At 44.0% G+C, this 23,346-nt stretch overlaps 5 protein-coding genes across 16 annotated transcripts in view; 2 read left to right on the top strand and 3 right to left on the bottom strand.

Moving 5' to 3' along the window:
* Positions 1-11,148, top strand: part of LOC1276079 (calcium-binding protein E63-1) — an 85,941-nt gene extending 74,793 nt beyond the window's left edge. For 9 of the 12 annotated variants that reach the window (XM_061649697.1, XM_061649695.1, XM_061649698.1 and 6 more), the window contains 2 exons: positions 498-646; positions 3,884-4,561. In XM_061649697.1, coding sequence (XP_061505681.1) covers positions 498-646; positions 3,884-3,942 — 208 coding nt within the window. In that variant the 3' untranslated portion in view covers positions 3,943-4,561. Of the gene's footprint in view, positions 1-497; positions 647-3,883; positions 4,562-5,242 lie in introns of those variants that run through there. The other 3 variants (XM_061649696.1, XM_061649691.1, XM_061649701.1) reach the window with 1 other exon arrangement.
* A 2,215-nt stretch (positions 11,149-13,363) lies between these two features.
* Positions 13,364-14,033, bottom strand: LOC1276078 (DNL-type zinc finger protein). Its single transcript, XM_315385.5, has 2 exons — positions 13,815-14,033; positions 13,364-13,735 (listed from the first exon to the last, which is right to left on the bottom strand). Exons 1-2 carry the CDS (start codon positions 13,939-13,941, stop codon positions 13,431-13,433), a joined length of 432 nt encoding a protein of 143 aa, XP_315385.5. The 5' UTR covers positions 13,942-14,033; the 3' UTR covers positions 13,364-13,430.
* Positions 14,034-14,056: 23 nt separating this feature from the next.
* On the top strand, positions 14,057-16,112 carry LOC1276077 (mitochondrial import receptor subunit TOM22 homolog). Its single transcript, XM_315384.5, has 3 exons — positions 14,057-14,520; positions 14,771-14,983; positions 15,154-16,112. Exons 1-3 carry the CDS (start codon positions 14,392-14,394, stop codon positions 15,481-15,483), a joined length of 672 nt encoding a protein of 223 aa, XP_315384.3. The 5' UTR covers positions 14,057-14,391; the 3' UTR covers positions 15,484-16,112.
* Positions 16,103-17,879, bottom strand: LOC1276076 (60S ribosomal export protein NMD3). The gene is made up of 2 exons (XM_315383.5): positions 16,896-17,879; positions 16,103-16,819 (listed from the first exon to the last, which is right to left on the bottom strand). Exons 1-2 carry the CDS (start codon positions 17,782-17,784, stop codon positions 16,176-16,178), a joined length of 1,533 nt encoding a protein of 510 aa, XP_315383.5. The 5' UTR covers positions 17,785-17,879; the 3' UTR covers positions 16,103-16,175.
* A 478-nt stretch (positions 17,880-18,357) lies between these two features.
* Positions 18,358-23,231, bottom strand: LOC1276075 (mediator of DNA damage checkpoint protein 1). Its single transcript, XM_061640516.1, has 4 exons — positions 23,173-23,231; positions 19,706-23,073; positions 18,673-18,987; positions 18,358-18,572 (listed from the first exon to the last, which is right to left on the bottom strand). Exons 1-4 carry the CDS (start codon positions 23,229-23,231, stop codon positions 18,358-18,360), a joined length of 3,957 nt encoding a protein of 1,318 aa, XP_061496500.1.
* Between the last annotated feature and the right edge of the window lie 115 nt (positions 23,232-23,346).

Genomic DNA, 23,346 nt, shown 5'->3' with positions numbered 1-23,346 from the left:
TTCATCACTAATGACACTTAAAAATGCGTTGGATTATTGTGAAAAAAGGTGATGTCGTAATAATGCACCCCAAGAACCAACAAATTCATCGCATTTAAAAATTTAAGAGCATTTCAAACTGAACAAGACTTCAACTGGAAATATATTTTGCTCTGCTAGCTCTTTTTCTAAACCTAATTGGATTCTGCTTTGATCTTTACCTATTATCTACCCAATTATCAGCAATATATTATTAATATTTATCCATTTTTAAGTAAGTCTGAGTAATTGTTTCCATATTGAAATGAATAATTTCAAATCGTTATTTACTTCGCCACAACCATAACAATCAAGTTAAACATATTTTTGAACTCTACTTCGGATTTTCACCACCGATTCTATGCAAATAACTCTTCATTAGAGATAAAGCACTTCCAAAGTGCTCTTGAAAACCCCCGCACAACAGAAGCTTGCAAGCTGCAGTTAACACTTTCCTCCTTTCCCCTCCCATTTCGCAGGGTGTTCGATCGTGACGGCAACGGGTACATCACGAGAGACGAACTGAAATCCGCCATGGACATGATCGGCGAGAATGTGACCGAATACCAGCTGAACGAGATGCTCGAGCTTGCCGATGCCGATAAGGACGGTCGAATCAACTACGAAGGTAAGAAGGTGTGCCCGTAGTGGAGGTGTGGGGTTTACAAAGTAAAGTGCCGTTCCATAATGTACCGCTCATCTGTACCTTTGCCATTGCCTGGGGAAGCATATTCGCAGCCACCAAAATGTCCCGTCTTTTCCTCATTCCCACGACCCTTTTTGCCCTCTCAATCCATCTACCCATCCCACATTGGTAGCAAAAACGAAAGCATCCTTGGGAAGCTAAAGTACACCTGCCTTACATAGCCTGTATAGCCCATTTTCTGTGAAGTGTTGTTGGTATAGCAAGTGCATGGGAGAGGATTTCACTTGTGGTGCGCTTGCAGGTTTCTTCCGATAATCGTGAATGGTCTTTGATTGTGTATTTTAATAACCACTGTTTGGCGTTGGGGGAAAAACGAATGCACTTGTAATTTACACAACATGAATGAAGAACAGAGAAGCAATAATGCCTAGTGAAATGCATGAGAGTTTTCAAACGAGTGACAGCAAATTAACCGAAAAGTGTGATAATGTAATAGAGCGTTTGATTAAATTGGATTCTTGAGAATAAGCGAAACAGGGAAGGTTATTTTAATAATCAAATATGATACAATAAGCCGTTATTCTTGGATCTGTATCTACATAAAAAGAGATTGTACCACCATATGAAGAACATTTCCCCCGGAGCCATTCTATGTCGTAAGTCTATTTTATTTCACATCAAACAAACACTGATTTCATTGCAACCGGGACTCGTCCGATTCGACCAAATGAACTCGTCCCCGTTGATGGCCAGTAAACTAGAATCCAACCCGATCGATCTCAGCCAGTAACACCCTCTCCCAGCCGCCACCGTTATACGGCAATTGGAATTCGGGCTGAGTCAGCATGTTCCGGCAGTAAATTGCATTGCCGCCATAGTTAATGTGTTCATTATCGCTCCACCAGACTACCAGTCACTAAATCAGTGACCTTTCAACCCGACCCAACTGGGAACAACACACGGGTGGTTACGGTGGATTATATGTTGCGGTCAGTGCGTCCTCCCCCACGTCCCCCCGAACTTCCATCCCATATCAGAGGGCAAAGAATATTTGAATGCCTCCGTTGGCTACCTTGGCCTTGAAACCAAACTGTCGTTAGGAATTAAGCGTAAATTTTGTCCGTAGTGTGCTTTTGTCCTTTCCTTTGTCGCTTGCACGTGGCAAACGGCATCGATAGGGATAAGCGAGCGAGAGAAAGATGGTGTTAATTTAATTAAACCCAACGGCCTGACAATCCTGGCGGTTCGAACATCCGCATCATACTGCGGCTCAGCCACGCTACCGTAACCGCAGTTGTGGGTATGGCTGAGGTCGCCGGTCGCTTAACACCCGCCCAAAACCGACCAGAAAGGCTCATTTTGGGGTTTTTGGTGCGAAGGGTGTGAAGTTTATTGTGCACTAAAATTAATAGCCATCCAATTAAACCATTAAAGCGAACAGCGCATCCGAAAGCGGTTCGCGTTTGTTGCGCAGCTGTTGTTAAACGTGGGCCCGAGAACGAGTAACGAACGATTTATAGCGAGCGAAGATAAAACCACACAATGCAATAAGTTGAGGGTAGCACAGGAGCTGAATTATTCCGGAAACTGTGGTCCTTGTTTTATTCGTAATGGGAATGAAGCATTCGTCTTAAGCATTTTGAAGAGCTGTGATAAAATAAGTTAGTGCAAGCTTGTCTGTACGATATTTTATTAGGCAATTCTGCCATTATAAGATTGTAACAAGACATGAAATGAGAAAATAAAGAAGTGCTTAGCTAACACTCCGCGCAGTAAACAGATTCAGCTTTTACAAAGCGTTGTTTTTAGCCAACCAAACATAGTTTTAACCAATAGAGATTTCAGATGTTTATTTCAACCATTTCAATTTTTTGTGTGTAAATTGAATGCATTTTTAATATTATTGCTTTCAACATACGCACTCAATCACTAGCACTTTTATTTCGTTATTGATCCGTCAAGAGGGTCTACAAGTACTGTAATATAATTTCACGAATATCGCCTAAATTTCTCCCGATTTTTTTTCAATTGCTTAGCTTTGCGTCATACTTAATTGCATATTGCAAGTATGTTTGAACACGTCACATTGCAAGGTGAAGAGGATTTCTAAGAAATTTACATTTTTGTTATTATTATTACTATTGTTTATTAATTGACTGGACAATATAAGTCTTGAGTACAACCGGTCTTTGGACGATTGTAGTGAGATGTTGAGCCGGTCTCGTGGAACAGTCGTCAACTCGTACGGCCCATCATGGTTTCAAGCCCCAAATGGACCTTGCCCCCATGTGTAGGACTGACTATTCTGCTATGTGTAATCAGTAAGTCACTGAAAGCCAAGCCAAACCCATCAGTGGTGCAGGCAGGTCTAGACCGACAATGGTTGTAGTGCCAAATGAAGAGTGAGATGTTGAAGTCGAACAGCGAGTGAACCTTATTGAACGACCTACACATGGAAGTTAGCGGGTCACCTGATCTATAGTTAGTGTTGTTGTTAAAATGCCCTTAAATGCTTACACAGTAAAATATACGGCAAATGTAGCTGAAAAGTCCCCAAATTTGTTACAAAAAAAAAAAAAAAAAACAAAAAAAATAACAAATAAATCAAAATTAAGCAACTGAAAGAAAGATGTCGTGTGATACTTTAGAAGATACTTTAAAAAGAAATAAAAAAAGAATAACATTTTCTTGAACGTATATTTATTCACCGACAATCTATAAATTAAAGAGACTTGTATAGAATTAAACATGTCCATCGTTTACAACAGGTTAAGATCAAATGTTTGTTCGTATGTTCCACGCTTTGTGTGTGTGCGTGTGTGTGTGTGTCGATGTAAAACAGTAAAGCATTAAACACTCGCTCGTGCAGCTGCATCTTAGCAGCCTCGTGATTTAAAATAACCAAAGCACAGTTTTCGCTCATTATGCGCATACCATTCACAAATTATGCTCTCGCTCATCATATCTGTTGCAGCATTTGTGGTGATGGTGTTCACTGATCTGTACATAATAGCCTGAGTTTGTTGCTCCACGTGCCCAGATCGGCAATGCATCTTGCGTGCGTAATGCAGCTCAACCAACTCATCCAGCGTGTGCGCCTCCATTGGGTCTCAGCGCGGGTTTGTGTGTGTGCGTGTGTTGTTCAACCATTCACCAACCCTCTCTATGGAAAGACCGCACACCGAACTGTTTTCTCTTTTCTTTTCCTCTTTTTTGCAGACTTTCAAAACTTTTTCCTTAACAATTTCGATGCGCTGGTGCAACCACCGAAGAAATGAGGCACATCTAGTTTCCCCGTTTCTTTTGCACCGTGTTCACAGATTGTGCGTGTGTGTGTATGTGTGCGTTTCTATGTTTATGAGCGTGTATAGATATCTTACATCAAGCAGAAAAATAGAAAAAAAAAACCTAAATCAAGACAACATACACAGCGAAATAAAGGATACAGGCGAGCAGCTATGGCATCACACACGTCCACTTTATTTCCAAGTGTCCCCTCTCAAACACACACACATACGCAGTGCACACCGGCAGCGACATAACTCGCTCGTTTACTGTTAAACTAGGATGTACATTTCTCTAGCGCCCTTAGGAGCTTCTAATTAAACAAATAATACACGCACGGTGCAAGGTTAGTGTCTTAAGCAAATGGAAGTATTAATGATTTTTTAGTGAAGGGAAAAATTCAACAGCTGAAAGTGGAGACTTAGTTGTGCTCACGTTAGAATACAGGAACCCTCTCGGATAGAAATATCCGTCCTCTCTGTCACAGCACGGGGAAGCGGCAGAAAGGTTGTGATTAGGCTGTAGAACACATGTTAAGTATGAAGCACACAAATAATCAATTTCAAAAGTTGCGAGAAATAAAGTCACACCATATATTAAAGCGTTAACAAACGATTACCTCTGGTGCAAAAAAAACTCTCTGTCTATATCTGCTCCACTTTGCAGTACATCAACGCGTACACATTCCGTTCAAATACAACATCTGCGGATCCCCCCCAAAAAAAACCTGACGATGATTTTCTGGGATCTCCAAAATTGGATTTCCAGTTGCCGGCAGTTGTTTGTCATTCAGTTGTCCGGATGAAAAATCAAACACGAAAGCTCCTCGTTTCCACACCACAATTATACCACTATGACGACGAGATGACGATCCGGGCTCCAGTAGAGCAGCAACTTAATTTGTGCCGTAAACAACAACGCTCACACCAACATGATTGTTCGGGTGGGCTCCTGTTGTTGGCCCCGTTTCACTGTTGCCAGTGGATAGGTTTCAATTTTTGATACAAAAATTCCCAGAATGACAGCGCAAATGCGGAGCCGTCCACCACGTTCCTTTATTTTCCCAGTTTTCCTCAATCTATTTTTCCCTGTTTTTATCCCACTCACCCTCCCCTGATATGCGATGGATGGTAATGGCAGCGGTAATTCGATCCACTTGCAATCTCCCTGCTGCAACATTCGAACGTGCAATAATGTGTGTCTGGTGTTTTATATTGCTTTTCTTTTCACTCTGTACCGTGTCGGGAACTCCCGCGTTTTTTTTTCTTTTCTTTTCTTTCTTTTGCTCCACAGAGTTTGCCCGATTGCTGCTGTAAAACGCGTGCTCAGGACGAAGGTTTCCACCAACCCCGATCCGTCGTCAAGCAAGCCACTCGCCGCCGGCAACCCTATGTTTTGCGGTACAGTCCCGGCTAGTACATCTCTACAGCACAGTCACATCGTGAATTGACTACCAAACTAATGCTTTAATTAAGATCTTCTTCTCATCTGACAGATGGTTTCGCTGTTTTGAAGCTTTTTTAGACTTTTTTTGGTTCTTGTTGTAGAAAACATCTTCTCGGAATGTGAAGAAGCGAATTTAAACTATAATAGGAAGCAATCGTAAATAAGTTTTCTTGTTATTTTGTCAAACTATTGAACACAAAATTAAAACAATTCGACTGATTAGTGAACCAACAATGGTAAAGCGTTTGTACCCGACGTTGAAAAGAAAATGTTTTTTTTTTCTTTAGTAGTCAGTCTGTTCTCGATTGAAATGCTTTCGGATAATTTCGGATAAGATAGCTTGCAATCACCGTCTAGGCAAAGAAGCCATTTGTAGCGAAAAAGACAAACCAAATCGCAGCGATAAGTAGAGCAAATTGAAGAAGAAAAAAAACAATGTAATAAAATTAATTAGCATCCATTTGTCGTTATCAGTGTTTAGAGCTGCAAATATCTCCTTAATTGCCCCGGGTAGTATCAGCTTTCTAGGTTTTACGGTTTAATTTTTGACGTGTTTAAGTTGGTTTGATTGTTGTCTTGACCCGTAGCAGTGTTACGCACAGAACTATATACTACAATAAGAAATAAACTAAAACAAAACTCATAAACGAATGCGTGCGTGTGGAGATAGCACGGTTACACTTTCTGAAAAGCGCCATCAAAATATCTTTACCGCTAATGTTTGTAATTACCCATGTAAAAGTATACTCCGATATTGCAGCAAAGCAGATGCTTTAACGTAGTATTCCTTCTATCGAAACTAGATGCACGCAGTGCGCGTTGGCGTGTTATGTGAACAAAAATATCACCACCGCTATTTAAAGTGCTTGATGCTTGGGAAAAAAATGCAACTAGGCGTAAGTTTAAGCAATTTTAAGGAAGAGCTTGCAGCAGCAGCAGCAGCAGCAGCAGTAAAGGCAACAGAGGCAACAAAAAGGAACCGGTGCATGCCTGCTGGTCCGTGAAATGCTGGGAAGAGCAGCAGTCTGTACAGGAATTGAGAGAGAGGGAGCGAAAGGTGGTAGGGAAATTTGATATCCAAGTCGAACGTCCTTGTAGTGTTGGTGGTTGTTGGTCAGTGTATGAATGCGTGATGAATGAATGAATGAACGAAGCAGAGTGTGGTGTGCTGCAGTGTGTGTGATGATCGAAGGAGAATCATAGAAGAAAGATAAACAACAAACAAAAACATAAAACTACTCAAAACTACGGTTTAAAACAAACACAAACCCGAATACAAGGTGGGAAAAGCATCTACGTTTAACGCTACTAAATATTCAGCCAGTTTAAGGCGCCCGAAGCCGTTGTAGAGATGGGCTGCGCATATTGTGAATAGGAAATAAAAAGGGCTCACCGCCCGAGTCGAGTCGTCGTTGTCGTTGATATTTTTTTACATTGACCAACAAACAAGCTGCTTCTGTTCTCATTTGTTGAACGAAATGTATCTCTGTATGTGTGTATGTGTGTGTGTCTTGGGCAACTAGCGCCAATATTGTTATGTATTCTAGACTATAACGCTATACATACGTGTTAAGGAAGAAACCGTTTTGCGATAAGAATGTATCAGTATGCTGCTCCTTTTTTTCGGTGCACGTTGGCGTAGGGCGCGCGATCGCCATTTGTGGTAGCAAGTAAATGTGTAAACAGGTAAAAAGGGAAAGGGAAGCGATTTGCAAAAGCAAAAGGAAACAACAACATGTACTGGGGTTAGAAATGATGCTTACAATTAAAATTGCTGTGTATAGGAAGTAAAGACACGCACAATTACGCATTACGGTTTCGTTTGGTTTCATTTTACGTTCATACATTTCATCTTCATCTATTTAAGACATGTCTACCTTTAAGTGTACAGCAATTGGATGCAAAAATGTATTCGTCTCATACTTCGTTTGTTATGATATTACAAAAATGTTAAGAGTTGTTTTGGAAATTTATCTAATTTGCATAAAAGAAGTGGGCATTTGCGTTGGCCCTAAAAATCTACGTCATAAAATGCTACACGCGATGCTCGAGACATGTAGGAAGAGGTAAACATCACAAATCAACAACAATTTAGAGAGTGTAAATGTTAAAGCAGCTGATTATTACTTAATGTTTAAAAAAATGCAATGCGAGGATGAGTAAATGCGATAAAATGCATCGCATAACCAAACTCATCATTACACCATTCGCAAAACAAAACAACAAAGAAAAACAATGTTTTTGCTTTCAAATGGGGGAAAGATGAACGCGGACACATACACACGGCAACCAGGATGGTGTTTTAAAACAAAAAGAAGTGAGCTGAAAAAAAAAATCAACAGGAATGTAATGCTTGCAATCGCCTACGGATTGGAGAGCAAAATAAAGTCATGTGACTGATTTTTACACCAGTGAGCGGAGGGGAACACGCAGGCTCAATGTTGAAATTTTTAAACAGCAGACAAACTTTGCGAGCCGCTTTCTTTCCGACAAAGATCGCTATGAAACGTGCACAATAAGCAAAGTGAATGGTATTGTAAAGCCTCACAATGAAACAGAATGTGGGGCGTTATTTTTAGAACGATTTTTAAAGACGAATTTTGAAACCGAGGCCCATTTTTTACCGAGCCCCGTACGAAACTATTTTCCCGAGCAGCAAAAGGAGCAGCCTACAACTTTATGGATCATCCCAAACAAATGGCACGAATGATTGTCTCTCTTTCTCACACACACACTCTTGTGCATTGTTCCTTCCCGGTCAGCCATACATCCTTCAAAGGGTGAGTGAGGCTGCCTCGATAATCCCAACCCGATTTAGGCTCTCAAAATGAAGTAAAAACACCACCCCTCCGCATCCTCCCCACCACACGAGACTCGAAAATACTTGAATTGAAGGCAAACTCCTACCGAGCTGTAAACAAATCAGTTAGCTGCACCACCACAACCCCCAAAAGTAGCTGAATCGGTGTGGCGAATCATAAGTCATTATCCGCGTAAATTGGTAGAGCTAATAAGCTAGTGAGAAAACAGAACGGTCTTCAAAGTTAAACACCAACGATCTAAAACGCACCACCAAAATGAATTGGCTGACGCGCTTCGCGCTTGTCTACCAAACGGTTTAAGTGTATGCCCGTTGTAAAGGTAGAAGTGGCGTTGTTTTAGCTTTCCAACGTGCACCTCCCCCTCTTGCTTTTTTAGCTTATACCTCGAGTTAAACATCCCAGCTTACAATGCTACGTTTGCAAACGGATACAAAACCCTCCTCTCCGAACCAACTGTTTGATGTAAACGACGCCCATATATTTAACGATAAAGCCCCCATAAAAGCGTAAATAGATTGAGTCTCTCAATCTGAAATTATTAAAAGCAAAGACGATATCAATTGACAGAATTTAAACACAGCAAACAAAAAGAATGGGCATACACACTATTAGCTATTTTTGGAGGTATTTTTTGTCATCTCGCTAAGGGGCTAGCAAGCAGCCCGGAGCGAGCAGAAGGAAACACGCAAATAAATAAATAAAATAAATTAACAAACAAGATGTGAGGCTAGGTGACGTAATAAATTATTGTTCAATACAACGGTGTTTTACGCTAAGCGATACGTATTATTGAGACATGGAGCTGCGTGATAAAACCACATAAAAAATGTTAAACTTGTTACATACTACTCTATTACTTACGGGAGATGAGGAGTTGGGTCTACTCTTTCGTCGCTGGCTGGGGTATTGACTATTCTTCCGTTGTGCTTCTATTGAACGTCTAATATGCGATATATACATAATCTACCCCCATAAAAAAATGCAACAACTAATTACAAACGAAACCCAGTTTCTAGCTATCGATGGTAAAGCAGTTGGTTTAAAAGCAAGCAGAAGAGGGGAAAGAATATAATGCGACAGCATTCAAATAAGCATCCTATTGCTAACCCTACACTAAGACAACAAGAGATAACTATTAGCTAATAATGGCTCTTTGATCCATATAGTAATGCATACCCTATCGATCGTGTTTAGCCTGTAGCTTGTACCGGTGTAGTAATGGAAGGTACCTTACTTTTTGTTATCCTGCAAAAGTTCTACTTCATCTTCATAAACTGGTCAATGAAAACGATAAAATAACGTTGACATCCCGTTTTCAAGTAAGAATGTGATATATTTTTCACATTTTTTTTACATTTTTTTAAACTAATTTCAAACTAGTATGGCTCGATGCTTACAGCCTCCAATTCAATATATAATAGCATAATTTCATAAACTGAATTTAAACTGCTTCCAAACCAACACACATTTTGCGGACAATTTGTTAAAAATAACTGAAATACCTTATAGATTTTCAGTTTATTAATTTCTCATCATTTACTACTGATTTGTCTTGCATGTCCATTGTTTATTTTGTAAATATTTTTGATTATAATTCCTCTAAAAGATTCCAAATTAGAAAAAGGATGAATGATCATGATAATTTCAACACATTACACACATCTCCACAACTTTTTCTTGACATGCATCGGTTTTAACAACCCCCAGCAGTAAAAACCAAATGTTCCAACCCAATCCAAAAGAATCCAAACGAAACAAATAAGCTTTCTTCGACGATCCCCGCACAAGTCCAATAAATGAAACACTCATGCCAAAAAAAAACATAAAAGAAAATAACACATTAACGCAAGCAAAAATGTAACCCTAACAAAAAAAGGAAAAAGATATATTGTGGCCTTTTCAGTAAAACATGAAAAAAATAATCAACAGAACGTTGCATATAAAAAGAAATGTACACAAAAGCGCAACAAAATGTTTACATTATTGAGTATGAGTAGTACTCGCAAAATGTGGTCATAATTTCATTGAGTTTTTGATACGTAAACGCCGTGTAACGGAAAGAATAAAGCACAGCATGTTGATGTTGCTTAGGTTAGAAAACATTGTGAAATGATTTGGTTGTTCTTTTGCTTTCCGTTTTCATTAGTGAAGCATTTTCTTGCATCATTCATATCAGGAAGTAACTAAACGAGTAGCTGAGTGCGACAAAAATAGGAAGATGTTGTTACGCTTGTACGCAGACGACGGGACGGGAAGGTAAAAAGATCAACACCGAAGAAATGGTTGACCGTACAATTGATAAAGAAAACATACAATAAATAACTAAACGTGTGTACTGATTTTAAAATATAATAATCCATATTTTATATACGTTAGAATGGCGTTTTCCTGATTTTACCGAGAAAATGTATAGGAGGGACACCGCGGTAAACGTGTACGCGGAATGAGAACATCAGCACAGAGCTGCTTTAAAAACATGATGCAAAAATGTTAAAGAAACATAAAAAAGGGAAAAAAAGAAATCGAACACACACTTTTTGTGTTTCCATATGTTTCTTTCCCTTGTGATTAAACGAATGAGAAATGAAAGCACACACTGGATAACAAAACGGTATCTATTTAAAAGTGAAACTGCGCACAGAATGTGTGCACAAATTAAAAGGAAAAAGTTAGTTTTTAATATAAAAAATAAACATCATAAATCAAAAGATTATATTAAACCGACCGATACAACACACTCAGTACTGCTTTTATGCATACGCTCGTACTACTGTGAGCAAAGATTGTGACGTGCAAACAAAGAGAATTTAATTGCAGAACGACACATTGTAGGGGGACGATTATTAACGTTCGCATTCATTTGTTATTCGGTTGCAGTTGGGTGAAAGGCGAGTGAATAAGAGATAAATAAACATACAAGTTGTTTTCAAACCATCGTGAGTGTATTCAGATTCATAGTATGGAAAGAAAGACGTGTGACCCCTGTGTTAAATAATAGAACTGTAGGTTTATTTTTCTTATATCATAATTGTTGGAATAGTTTAGAGAGGCTTTGGCTCCCATGGAGTTCTTTTGCCTTCTTATATCATAAGGTAATATATCAGACCCACCACCAGTGGCGGATTAAGGGTATCGGGGGCCCTAGGCGGAAAGACGAGTTGAGGCCTCCTGTAAATGGTAAATGTTGTTGTGGAGTAAGATTTCTCAGCTAGAAGTCACAACGATTTAACAACGAGTCCAGTGGAAGAAAATGCTGACTTTGACATGACTGGACATATATCAAATCTCGTCTGTAGAACATCTTTTATTATCTAAAATCGTCCGGAGCCCTCCAGAGTCGTCCGGAAACGTTCGAAGTCATCAGGAGCCGACCGGAATCGTTCGGAGTTGGAGTCGTCCGGAGTCGGCCGGAGTCGATGTCATTCGAAGTCGTGCAGAATCGATCGGAGTCGACCGGAATCGGAATTGGTCGGAGTCAACAGGAGCCATCCCATGCAATGTGCTTGAGATCAGATAATTATTTTGTTGTTTTTTATTCATTCACTTTGCGTGTGCACTTTGTATATAGGCCTTTGTTTCGAAGGCCGATTCCAGCCGACAGCGGACAACTCAGACTCCAACCGATTCCGGACGACTCCGAACAATTCCGAACGACTCTGGACGACTCCGGATGACTCCGACTTGCAACGTCTCCGTGCGATTCCGGATGACTTCGACTCCAAACGATTCCGGGCGATTCCGGACGAATCCGAACTACGCCGGTGTGCGCATAATGCTGGACATCTTTTGACGTATAGGATAGAACAACAATCAGTTGGTAAATTTCCACCAAATTTCATTTAACAGGTTAATATTCTGTTAAATCTGACTGACAATCAATAAGTCGCTGGATACCAAGCCCACTAATGGTATAGACACGCCTTGACCGACAACGTTTGTGAAGAAGAAGAAGTTAATATATCCCGCTTATGGGGTTACGTAATATAATTTCGAGGGTATATGTGATATAAGGACAATGATTTTTTTTTTTTGCTAAGACGACGCAATTACCAACTGCTATTCAAGGGGCACATCAAGATAAGATGATTAGAAACCCATACCGGTCCAGGACCGTACCGGACACCCAAACAGGTAGAGGTCGTAGAATTGATCCTGATCCTACTTCGTTCCTAGAACTGATCTTGAATCCATATCAGTCTTGAAACAATACTAGGCTGCATATCAGTACTAGAACAAATCCCGAATCCAACCCTCTGTCTTGTTAGACTCATACCGGTCCTGAAATTAATCAAGAACTCGATAACAGTCCTAGTACACATTTGAATACAATTCCGTGTTCGCTGTTGCGATTAAACAGTAATCGGACAGAATAGCCGCGTTAATCCCTGTCGATTTTGGGGCCCCATGGATAGTGATGGATGGATAGTGCAGTCGTGGATCAACGTGAATCCAGAAAGCCAGCCTACAGCCTTCCCTTGTCTATAAGAGAGAAATCACGGAATGGCCCGTAGAGCATTACTTTGCAACATGAACTTAGAAATTGTCCGTTGTCTAAGACCTCGTACTTTTTCCTAGAGGCTGTAGACTACCCCAAGATCTTCTACTTGGCGTAACGTCCTACGCGGATAAGCTGGCATGGCCTGCCTATACAGGTTTTCGAGACTTAATTCACTACCACACAGTCGGATAAGTTAATCCTTTATACGGGAAGATGGTCAATTCTAGGTTTGAACCCATGACGGGCATGTTATTGAGTCGTACGAGTTGATGACTGTACCACGAGACCGCCACGTAAGTACCCGTACTACCCCAAGTAAGAAACGATATTACTCCCTGATATGAGTGATTTGAGTCCTAGATATCAATTTAGGTACCGGTTTAGATTCCCTTTAAGTACACCAAGATTCAAAAGGCTGAGTATGTCTATTTTCCACCGCAGACGGGGATACCTATTTGATTTTTTTTGCAGCAATCCATTAAACACATCTAATTATTAGGACTTACAGTTAGCGAATTCAGAAACCCAGCTTCATCGTTCCTGTATCAACCCGAACACTCGTTCGGTTAACTGCTAGACTGGTGATATAACCACAATATCCATCTGCATCATTCCGATTCCGGACACCAAGCTTCAACACACGCAATATTAGCGCAATTATAACAGAATCCGGAACAATTTTATTTACAACAGGGAATTCTACCCAGCCTTCCGTCTACTTTTCAAATATTTTCGTAACCTTCTCACCCTTCTCGGCCAGTATCTCTTCAATATTGCGCTTCCCATTCAGGTCGGTAAACCAGTTCAGGTTGTCTGCGATCAAATGATGATTGCTGCATCCATCGCACGTCACTATCACGACACCTTTCTCGTACGCTTGCTTGGATATCATGTGCATGTTCCGATGGTTGCACACCTTGCACGTATATATGAGGTTCATTTTGCGGGGCTGTATCCTACCCACCTCTTCATTTGGGCCACTCTGTTGAGCTTCAAGCGCTGTAACATTAGTGCAAAACGCTGAAAAAAGGCACACAGGTACTTTTAAATGTGAGCACACGAAGTTTGTGCATGATGATGCAATAAGCGCGAAACTCACAATTTCGTGGACTGGAATTCCATCCCAAGCTGGCCAACCGGTATGTTGTCCTTGTCTGTGCTGGTGTAGCTAGTTGGTACACATTGCTTCGCCAAACTAACCGCAAGAAGCTGCGTGCTAGAGCCATTTTATCACAGCTATTTCGTCGCGCGCTGGTGCAAACCCGACCGATTCGTGGAGAATCCAAAGCAAAACAAACACGGCGCCGCAAACGAGCTGTCAGCCAAAAAAAACGTGCTGTCAGCGTTGTTCCATTTTGTCATCCAGTTGATCGTTTGAAGGTACTCGTGGTTGTGCAAGACGTCATTGGTGCTGTTATCGATCGGGGCCGATTCTGACAAACTATCCGCAAAACGAGGGTGCATGTGTTTTTCCTTGCCCACGGCCGTACAGCACTAGAACGAAGAAAAGATTGTTGTATAGTGTTTTACGGCACCTTTTAACAACGGTACGTGTTGTTAGCATTGTGTAAAGCTGTGTGCCGCATCTCAGTGACCAGCGACAAAAGGGTGCAACGAACCTCGCGGTCCGACACTGCCCACTTGACTCCTTCTCCCAGCTGCCCCCGACAGTCCGAATGGATTCCGACCCGGAGGTGGTGCTGGTGGAAAAACTTGAAGAGGACGAAATTTCTACTGATAAGGATAGCGGCATGGAGTCGGCCACCGGCAGCAAGGATGAAACACCGGAACGCAAACCTTCGACGGTATGTATTATCCATATGTGACTGTGTGTGTGTCTGTGTGTGCGCGAGGCATTCTAGGTTGACCTTCTTGTGCAATGATGTTCTTTCTTGGTGCTTGGAACGCAGCACAAAACATGATTGCTGTGGACAAATTAAATGCAAACTAGCAGCATCGTTGCACGATGATAGCAACTGGCTAGCAGAAGCAACATAAACCCAACTCCACTGCGTTGCGCAACGATGTTTTAATTCATGTTTTGTTCTTTTCCAGCCGGAAGAAGCACCTAAACCAGCCGAGCCCGTGAAACCGGCCGCCGCACCGGAGGCAGCACCAGCCGCACCAGCTTCCTCATCTTCAGCGGCCGCTCCAGCACCGGCTGCCGCACCGTCAGGACCTTCCTCTTCTTCCCGGCCCTCCGCATCCACCCCGCCGCAACCCTCAAAGACAGTGGCACGCACCACTAGCGCAAACGATTACGATGACGTAAGTGTGACAGTTCAGACCCACTGAGAAGGACCGAAAAAAAATCAAACCAGCACGCACAAATCAATCAGTGTGATAAACAAAACATCTTACTCCCGTTTTCTTTCGTCCATGACCTTTCGTTGAAACGTTTTTGTTTTAATTTTCTCTCTCTCTTTCTCTCTGTACAGGAACCAGATGAGTCGCTGGGTGAACGGCTGTGGGGTTTGACGGAGATGTTCCCGGAACCGGTGCGCCAGTTTTCCGGCGCCGTCACCGACCTGACCGTGCGAAGCGTCAAGGGCTTGTACTCGCTCACGTGCAATGTGTCGTGGATTTTCTTCACCAGCTCGATGGTCATGCTGGCCCCGGTCGTGTTTGAGGTCGAGCGCGCCCAGATGGAGGAGATGCAAAAGTCACAACAGAAGCAGGTCCTGCTGGGACCTGGCTCAGCCGTTGGCGGTGGTGGTGGTGCCCCCGGTGGCATGCCGGCATTGCCACCGATGGCAGCAGCGCGATAAGCGGAAATCACAGAGTAGCAGCATCCAACAAACCAGTGTTTAGTGTTTTAGTGCCGTATATATGCTTTACTTTCGCTTGATTGCTACTCCAGGGATAGGGTTTTTTTAGTTTTGTTTTCGGATTCCGATGAAAGCCAGATAGCGACGCATAGAGCAAATGGCAGATAGATAACAACCGTGTTCTATATTCACAAGATCCTCGAATTGGATAATGCAAATTGGCTAATAGAACACCCATCTTGCAAGTAGAACAATGAACAACAAGTGTTTCGTAGTCGAGATGCGCCTTTATATCTCGTCTTTGCTTTCCAAGTCTACGTGCGGCTAACGCCCTTCCCTGCTTTTAAGTTCTACCACTGGTAACGGGCAGCTGAACACGTGCTGCTAATTCTCGTTTTCGAACTGCATGTTTGTTCCCAGTCGTCATATCGTTGCATTTCGTAGGAAGTGGCTAACCATATTCCTACCAGGTCACAGCAGAGATAGAGAGAGAGAGTGAGCAATACACTGAACATAACTAATATTTGTTTGTTTAAATAAGAAGTACGTAGTCCTTAAAGGAAAGAAGGCCAGACAAAACCCAATAAACAACAAAACACACACACACAACACAGTGGCGTATAGTGAAATAGTGGTTGAATTAACATTTATTTGTATATTGAATGCAAAACAAATGCACCGGACCCATCCACTCAAGATGCATCGCCCATCTCCTCGTCTTCCAGCACCAGATCGTCCAGCATCTCCTCGAGCGTGATGCGCGGTACGGACGGATCGTCCATATCGTTCGTATCGACCGGTATCTGCTGCTTGTTCTTGTCCTTGAAGATGTTCACATTCTGCCGCAGTTCCGGATCCTCCTCCAGGTCCTCCAGGAACTCGTTGTACTCGTTCTCGATGTCCGTATCGACCACAATTTCCTCGTTCAGATGCTTCAGCTTCCAGTTACGCGACTGCTTGCGCACGGTCTTATCGTACGACTTCTTGATCAGCAGCACATCAGGCACCGTGTCCGCATTCAGCTTCTCGTAATCGGCATTGTTTACGTTCGCTTCGCGCAAATCGTACCCCAGCACGTAATCGCCCGGTTTGAGCAGATTCCCCAAATGGGACTTCACGTGGATGGTATTTTCGTTGATGCCCAGCTCCGAAGATTTCACCACCCAAACGTCGGCCAGCGTGTGACGGTGCGATACCGGGCCCTGGCCCGGGAAGGTTTTCCGCTGATTCTCCCGAATGATCTCCACGTCCATCACGACAAACTCGACCATCTGCTTTGGGTTGCAGATCGCTTCGAACGGACTCTTCCAGAACGCCATGTTCTGTACTTCCGCCACTGAAAGTAGGAAAATGAATGTGAAATGCCGCACAACTACCCACCACCTCCTTCCATCCAAAAAGGTTCCACTTACTCTGTGCCGTCTGTGGATCGATCAGGTGAATCGAATTGGCCACCTTGGAAACCAAGCAAACCGGTGCAATGTGACCCAGCTGCTGCGTTAGTCGCTTGCTCAAGCACACCAAACTTCCCTTCGACACGGGCACCACGTCGATAGCGTACGAGTACTTGTAATTGTACGAATTGCTGTGGATGTCGTGCGAAATCAGCTTCTTCGAGTTGGTCACTTTCACCGGCAGCACGGCTTGCAGGAAATCGACCATCTTTCTGGCGTGCGCATCGGTTGCGTAGAAAAAGTCCAACCCACCCGTGTTCGGCTTAATGCCGAGCGTGTTCTCGTGCGCCTTGTGCTTCAGTATCATCTGCTCGAGGTAGAACAGCGTCTTCCGGTTGACCGCCTTCTGGCGGACCTGCACCATACAGCGCCAAAAGTCCTTCGCCTCCGTACGGTGGCAATCGTCGCACATCTGATTGTTGACCGTAAACTCGACGACAAACACCTGCTGCAGAACGACATCGCTCATCACCTCCCCGTGCACGGTCAGCTTCACCTTGATGCGCTTCGAATGGGGCTCCGTCCAAACGAAGCCCGCATCGACCAGCTTCACCTGCCGCAGCCCCTGCAGGCGCTTCAGACAGAGGCTGAGCAGTTCCTTCGATTCTAGCGTGCACTGGACCCATTCGTTCGGTGGGTTCAGGTAGCGCTCGCAGTTCCGGCAGAAGAATATCACCGCCTGCTTCGGAATGTTTTCCGTGATGTCGACGTGCGACCGAAGGCACGGTACGCACATGTTCGAGGCATTCGGCTCGATCGGGACGCCACATTCGCAGCACAGGATTTTGTTCACCGCTCCGGAACCGGACGAAATTGCTCCGGTCGAAGCATTATTAATGTACTCCATGTTGTTCACGGCACCGTTCTCTTTTGCAAAAGGTACAATTTACAACATGTGCGCGTTCCTACGTCAACAAACCAACCGCAACTGTCAAACGGTCTGGACTGGGTAAATGAGTTTATAGAATACGGTTGAATGATAGAAGTACAGGTTGCCCCCAAGATACGCTGTTTAATGTGGACCACCGGATAGTGCATTTTATTTTCTCTGAATGAACAAGGCAAAATAGGAACAAAACACTACATAAATTCGTTTCATAAAGACATTGATTTCACTGGCTCAGTTTAGCAATATATAACGCAAGATAATACATAATTGGAAGCTGTTTCCAGTTTTAAATAATATTACTCGCAACACCATCTACTAACATGTTGTTGCCATGGGCCTCACTGAGGCTAGGTTCAATTATTGCAATGTTACGATGAAACAGACAAAACTTGGATACTAAAAATTAAGCTTGAACAAAAAACAAACAACCAAACCTAAGTATTCACATTCACATATTTACGAAAACAGCGATAGTTCAATCTTATGCATACATTTCATCGCTCTGTAAAATGGCAGTAGCTTTTCGACTCCCTACATTAGATGGTGTTTTTGGAAATTTTTCGAATGCTGCATTATCGAGAGCATGAAACCTTCCGCTGACACTATTTCGATGCCGGGCAACCGTTCCCTGTACCGTGCCCAGGACGCAGCGTCGGCAGGATCGGAGATGACGAACGCCTTACCTCCAGCAACTGATGGTTGGTTGCAATGTTTCGATGCTTTTGCCCCGGCGCACGTAAGTATTACTGCAATTGAGAGAATGTAATTTGGGGTAAGATCATTTATAGGGCCGTTTACGGTTATCCAATTTGTAGTTTCAAACGTGTGCCGTCCAGTTACACTTACGAAACAGTTCCGAGGGTGGTGGTTTTGTGCTGGCTGTAACAAACACGGTATAGTCTTCAAACAGCTTATGCTTCCGTGCCTTCAGCAGCGTATCGCGTAGACGAAATTTGTAGCGCTTTTCCGTATCCGGATCGGAAAGTATGTGATCCCATGGATTGATCTGCTCGTTCGCCTCGGAACGCTGCAACGCATCCAGGTACGACTGACCAACGATGGGGATTCCTTTGGCCACCGCGCACAGGAACTTGTACGTGCGAATGATTCGATCAGTCACCAGGATAGTTGCCAGCTCCGGCATGTCCACTATTTTACCCCCTGCGAATAGGAAACGGTATTATCAATAAGGATTCAATAAGGAATAATGATTCACACACACACACAAACACACACACACACACACACACACACACACACACACAATATCAATCCTTCCGGATCATGCAGATGGAAGCGCGACATAGTAAGAAGCATGATGATGAAAGCGATCTTAATTATAAACTGATCACGAAAAGCAGCCCTTTCCCCGATTTAAAGTGTGACAAGCAATGTTAAATAATTTTGATGGCATTCCTAGTAAGTGTAGGTAATAATAATGGAACAAAAGTTATAACTATCGATACAAGGACTAGTTTGAGATTAAATACCAATGGTTAACTGACAGCTGAAGATTAGCAAAATAACAACTATAATAAAAATGAGCGAGCAATAATATAAAATAACGTGCAAATGGGTATTCATGATTGAGTGAAGAAAGTAAGCTACTGGCACGTGGAGTGCGCACTCCTGCGTGAGCTTTACATACCCGCACGGGCTATACACTTTCGATAGGGCTCGGGGCTCATTCTCGTGAATATTAGTCGCGGTCGGATGGATCGTCCCGCCACTGCTGAATCATCACTCGCCGTACTGCTAGTGACACTGACATTCCCCAACAGGCCATCACCACCACTTGACCCACCCGACGTAACACCGTGTCCCACAACCAAATCAGCAGCGATTTCCACTACCTTCTTCCTGGTGTCGCTCGCCGTACTTTGCAGACGGTCCCTTCTGCCCGCCTCCGGTGCAACCGTGGAGGAGGTGGACGAGGAACGCTGACGATGGCCAGATTTCGATCGCTTCGATTCACTTATTCTAGCGATCGGTTCTTCCCGATCGGTAGATGTTTGGTCCTTGCGCTTGCGCGTGGTTCGGGTAGAACGTGCATCAGTGGCAGCAGCCGCATCCTCCGCTTCCAATTGATAATCTACCGATTCTTCCAGCAGCTTCATTTTGTACGCTTTATGGCGAATGCGCTTCGAAACACGCACACGATCATCATCGGACGGTTTGGCACGTTCGGCAGACGCTCGAGTGTCCGATCTTTCTTCCAATTTTTCCGATTGGCGGGACTTTTTGTTGTCATCTTTGTGCTCCTTTTTGTCGGTAGTAGTAGTTCGTTTGGCTTTCTTGGCAATATCAGAATCCTTTTCTTTTTCCTCTTCCCTACGTCGGCTAGATGGTTTTTCCTTCAGTTCCTTCTCTTTCTCCGGTCTTCGTTCCCGGCGATCGTTCTCCAAAATAGTCGACAGTTTCTCCGATTTTTTGTAGCGGTCCTGTTTTTCCTCTTTTCTGTCGGTTGTTCTTTTGTATTTGGTTTCCCCTTCAACACCTTTGTCTTGATCCATCTCGCTACGCCGGCTTGATGATGTTCTTTCCGCCGATTCAGCATCTTTTCCCTTTGCCTTCGCCTCTTTTTCTTCCTCTCTTTTGCCGGCCGTTCGGCTGGATTTCTTTTCCACCTCAGAAGACTTTGCCTTTTCCATTTCCCTACGTCGGCTCGATTTTCTTTCCAGCGGTTCTGCATCACGCAAAGCTGGTTTTTTATCCGAGCGATCGCCCCCCGCCTTTGATTCGCCTGTTTCCGATTGATCATCGTCCGATCGGATTGGTAACTGTCGAGCGGTGCGCTTCTCCTGCTTTTTCAACACCCCATCTACCCGCACCTTTTCCAGCTCTTTCTCCAACACCACGCTGACGTTCGTTTTCTTGAACACATTTCGCACACTCTCGTCCTCGCTGCTGCTGCTGCTGCTGTCGTTAAAGTGGTACGTTGGTTTGCTCTTGCTGGCGAGTGACGATGACGTCGCTATTCTATCCGACACGGAGCGAATGCATTCCACCTTCGGTAGGTACACCCCTGGATGTTCCGGTGTGAGAAATTCGGACATTTCCACAGAGTGACGCTTGCGGTGCAGCTTTGCTTTGGGCGTCGCTGCCGTTTCCGTTCTGGACAGCGGTACCTTAAACTTACTCTTCACCGGTAGCTCCCTTGCGGCTGTTGCAACGTTTACTGGTTTGCGGTTGAAAAGTGCACCGATCGGGATGGTATCGGACAGTCCAAACTCGTCATCCGTTCCAGAAGAGTCATCAGTAGTGCGATCTGCATCGGCGGTGCGATTTTCCTTGTTTGACGTTGACGGCGATACTTCCATAGCCTGCTGCTGCTGCTGTATGCTCAGCTTTCCCCGCTGCTGCTGCACTGTGGTACTGTTGATTTGTGGATTAAATTGCGAGACTTCGCCCTCCGGCAGTGTGACGTTCTCTGGGAGTAGTTGCGTGTCAAGATCGTAAGCATTTTCGGCCGCTGCTTTCGGCATAGGTTGGGTACTCATGAAATATGGATTTTCACACGGTTTCGAGATTTGGCGAGATTTTTTAATGTCCTCTAGCTTCACAAATAACTTTTTTTTCTTCTCCAACTTTTCTTTTCCCCCATAAGGCGAGAGGCTCAAAGGTTCCGTGTCCAAATGGTACGGATTGCGTGATGCTGAGGTTTTATCCTTTCGGTCACAATCTCTATCCACAGCGGGAGTGTCTAGCATTGCTTTCGGTGGACTTAGTGGCTGTGTTAGCAGATCATCGTCATCTATTTGTATGGCCGACGTTGACGATGGCATGCGATCAATTATACCAGAGCGAAGCGCTGGTTCTGGCGGCGTTTCTGGCTGTGTTGGCAGGTCTGCATAGTCAATGTCGGGGGTGGGACTTTTAGCTGCTGCATTCTTCGACCTGCCTGCTAAGGATGGCTTTGCATTGCCGCCAAAGTTCAACGATTTAGCAGCCTTTTCTGCGGAGCGGCGAGTGCCATACGATGAACGGTTCGAGTTAGAGGCGAACTCCGGCGGTGTTTCAGGCTGTGTTGGCATGCTGGCGTAATCAATCTCGGGCGATTGCTTGCTTTTGCTGCGAGCAGTTAAACTCATTGACTTCACAAACGATGGTTTCCTTTCCATTATCAGCGGTTGCGTCTGCAGATCGTACGGCTCCAGTTCCCGTTCTTGTTCCTTTTGGTTTGATGTTCTATTGTGTGATCCAGCAGAACCAGACTTGGCTGCAGGCAGTAGGTGTAGAGGCTGTGTCAACAGGTCATAAGCGTCCTCAACCCTGAACGGTTGGGTTTCCATTTCATAAATGTTTTCCACGTGCGAAACATTCGCCTCCTTCGTCGATTCGGTCGATACATCGTTCGGCTGTTTGAAGCAACCCTCTTGGTTGAGCGAAATTTCTTCATTTTCTGGTTCGTCAAAGCCCAACTCCGGCGTTTCCGCTGAACGGGTGGCTTCGGGACCATCCTTGAACTGTATGTCCGGCGTGACGGAGGACCGAGTTTCCACCGTTTTCAGGGGATCGTCATCGAAATTTAGATCCGGCGTAACGGATCTGTCATCAACTTTGTCAGGTACGCTACTGGCAATGGGCATAGTCACCGCCTTGTCACCGCCGGATTTAGCTGCCTTTTCCGATTCCTTTCTGCTCTCATTCCACACCATAGCACTCATGTCCATCGTTGTGTTGCGGTGCTCCTGGAACGATATTGAATCAACAGAACGCTCCGGCAGTATGGACGTTCTCGGCTCAACAACATCGTGCTTGTACGATTCATCGATGTTTTGCATCAAGTTCTGGGACTCCTGAACGTACTTATTGTTGAACATCGCGTCATTGCTGTTGTCATCGTCATTGGCCGTCATTTGGAAATATTCCTCCTCGGCCGCAGTCCGCTCAACGGGCGCTTCCGTTGCGGCCGGAAGGATCGGTTCAATGATCTCGGACATGCGGTCCAGCTCATCTTCCGGTTGTTGCGTTTCCGGAATGAAAAACGAATCATCGCCATCGTCCAGTTCGTTTGCTGGCGGACCACCACCACCAACAGCGGGAACGGCCGTTTTATCCGGCACTTCGCATAATCTGCTTTCTTCTAGCTGTTGGGTCTCCGGTACCAGAAAACTACTCCGGCGCCCATCATCGATCGATAAGGATGATGCGGGTCTGTGCACAGTAGCCTTCGTTTCAATCACCGTTGATGATGATGGTTTGCCGGAAGTGCCTAAGATAACAGCAGTGGGAGAAATTTTTCGACTGCCTTGAAGCGGTTGTGTTTCCTAAAAAGGGATTTTTAAAAACACCTACGGTTAATAACACATATCGTGTTGGTACTCCCCACCATATGTAACCTACCTCCAGACTGCAATCAATAATGTCCTCTTCATCTTCACCATGTAGAAATGAAGCGTCATCGTTTTTGCTTTCCTCGCTTTCAACGCCAACAAGCACGCTGCCAAGTTGCAATTTATTTTGTGCGGTGATTTCGATCCAACTTAGTGGTGCAATGGGTTTCTGATCAACAGTTAC

This window comes from Anopheles gambiae, chromosome 2, assembly GCF_943734735.2.
Source record: "Anopheles gambiae chromosome 2, idAnoGambNW_F1_1, whole genome shotgun sequence".
Taxonomy (NCBI): Eukaryota; Metazoa; Arthropoda; class Insecta; order Diptera; family Culicidae; genus Anopheles; species Anopheles gambiae.
The sequence above is the reverse complement of the archived record's forward strand: the minus strand, read 5'-3'. Positions and strand labels throughout refer to the sequence as shown.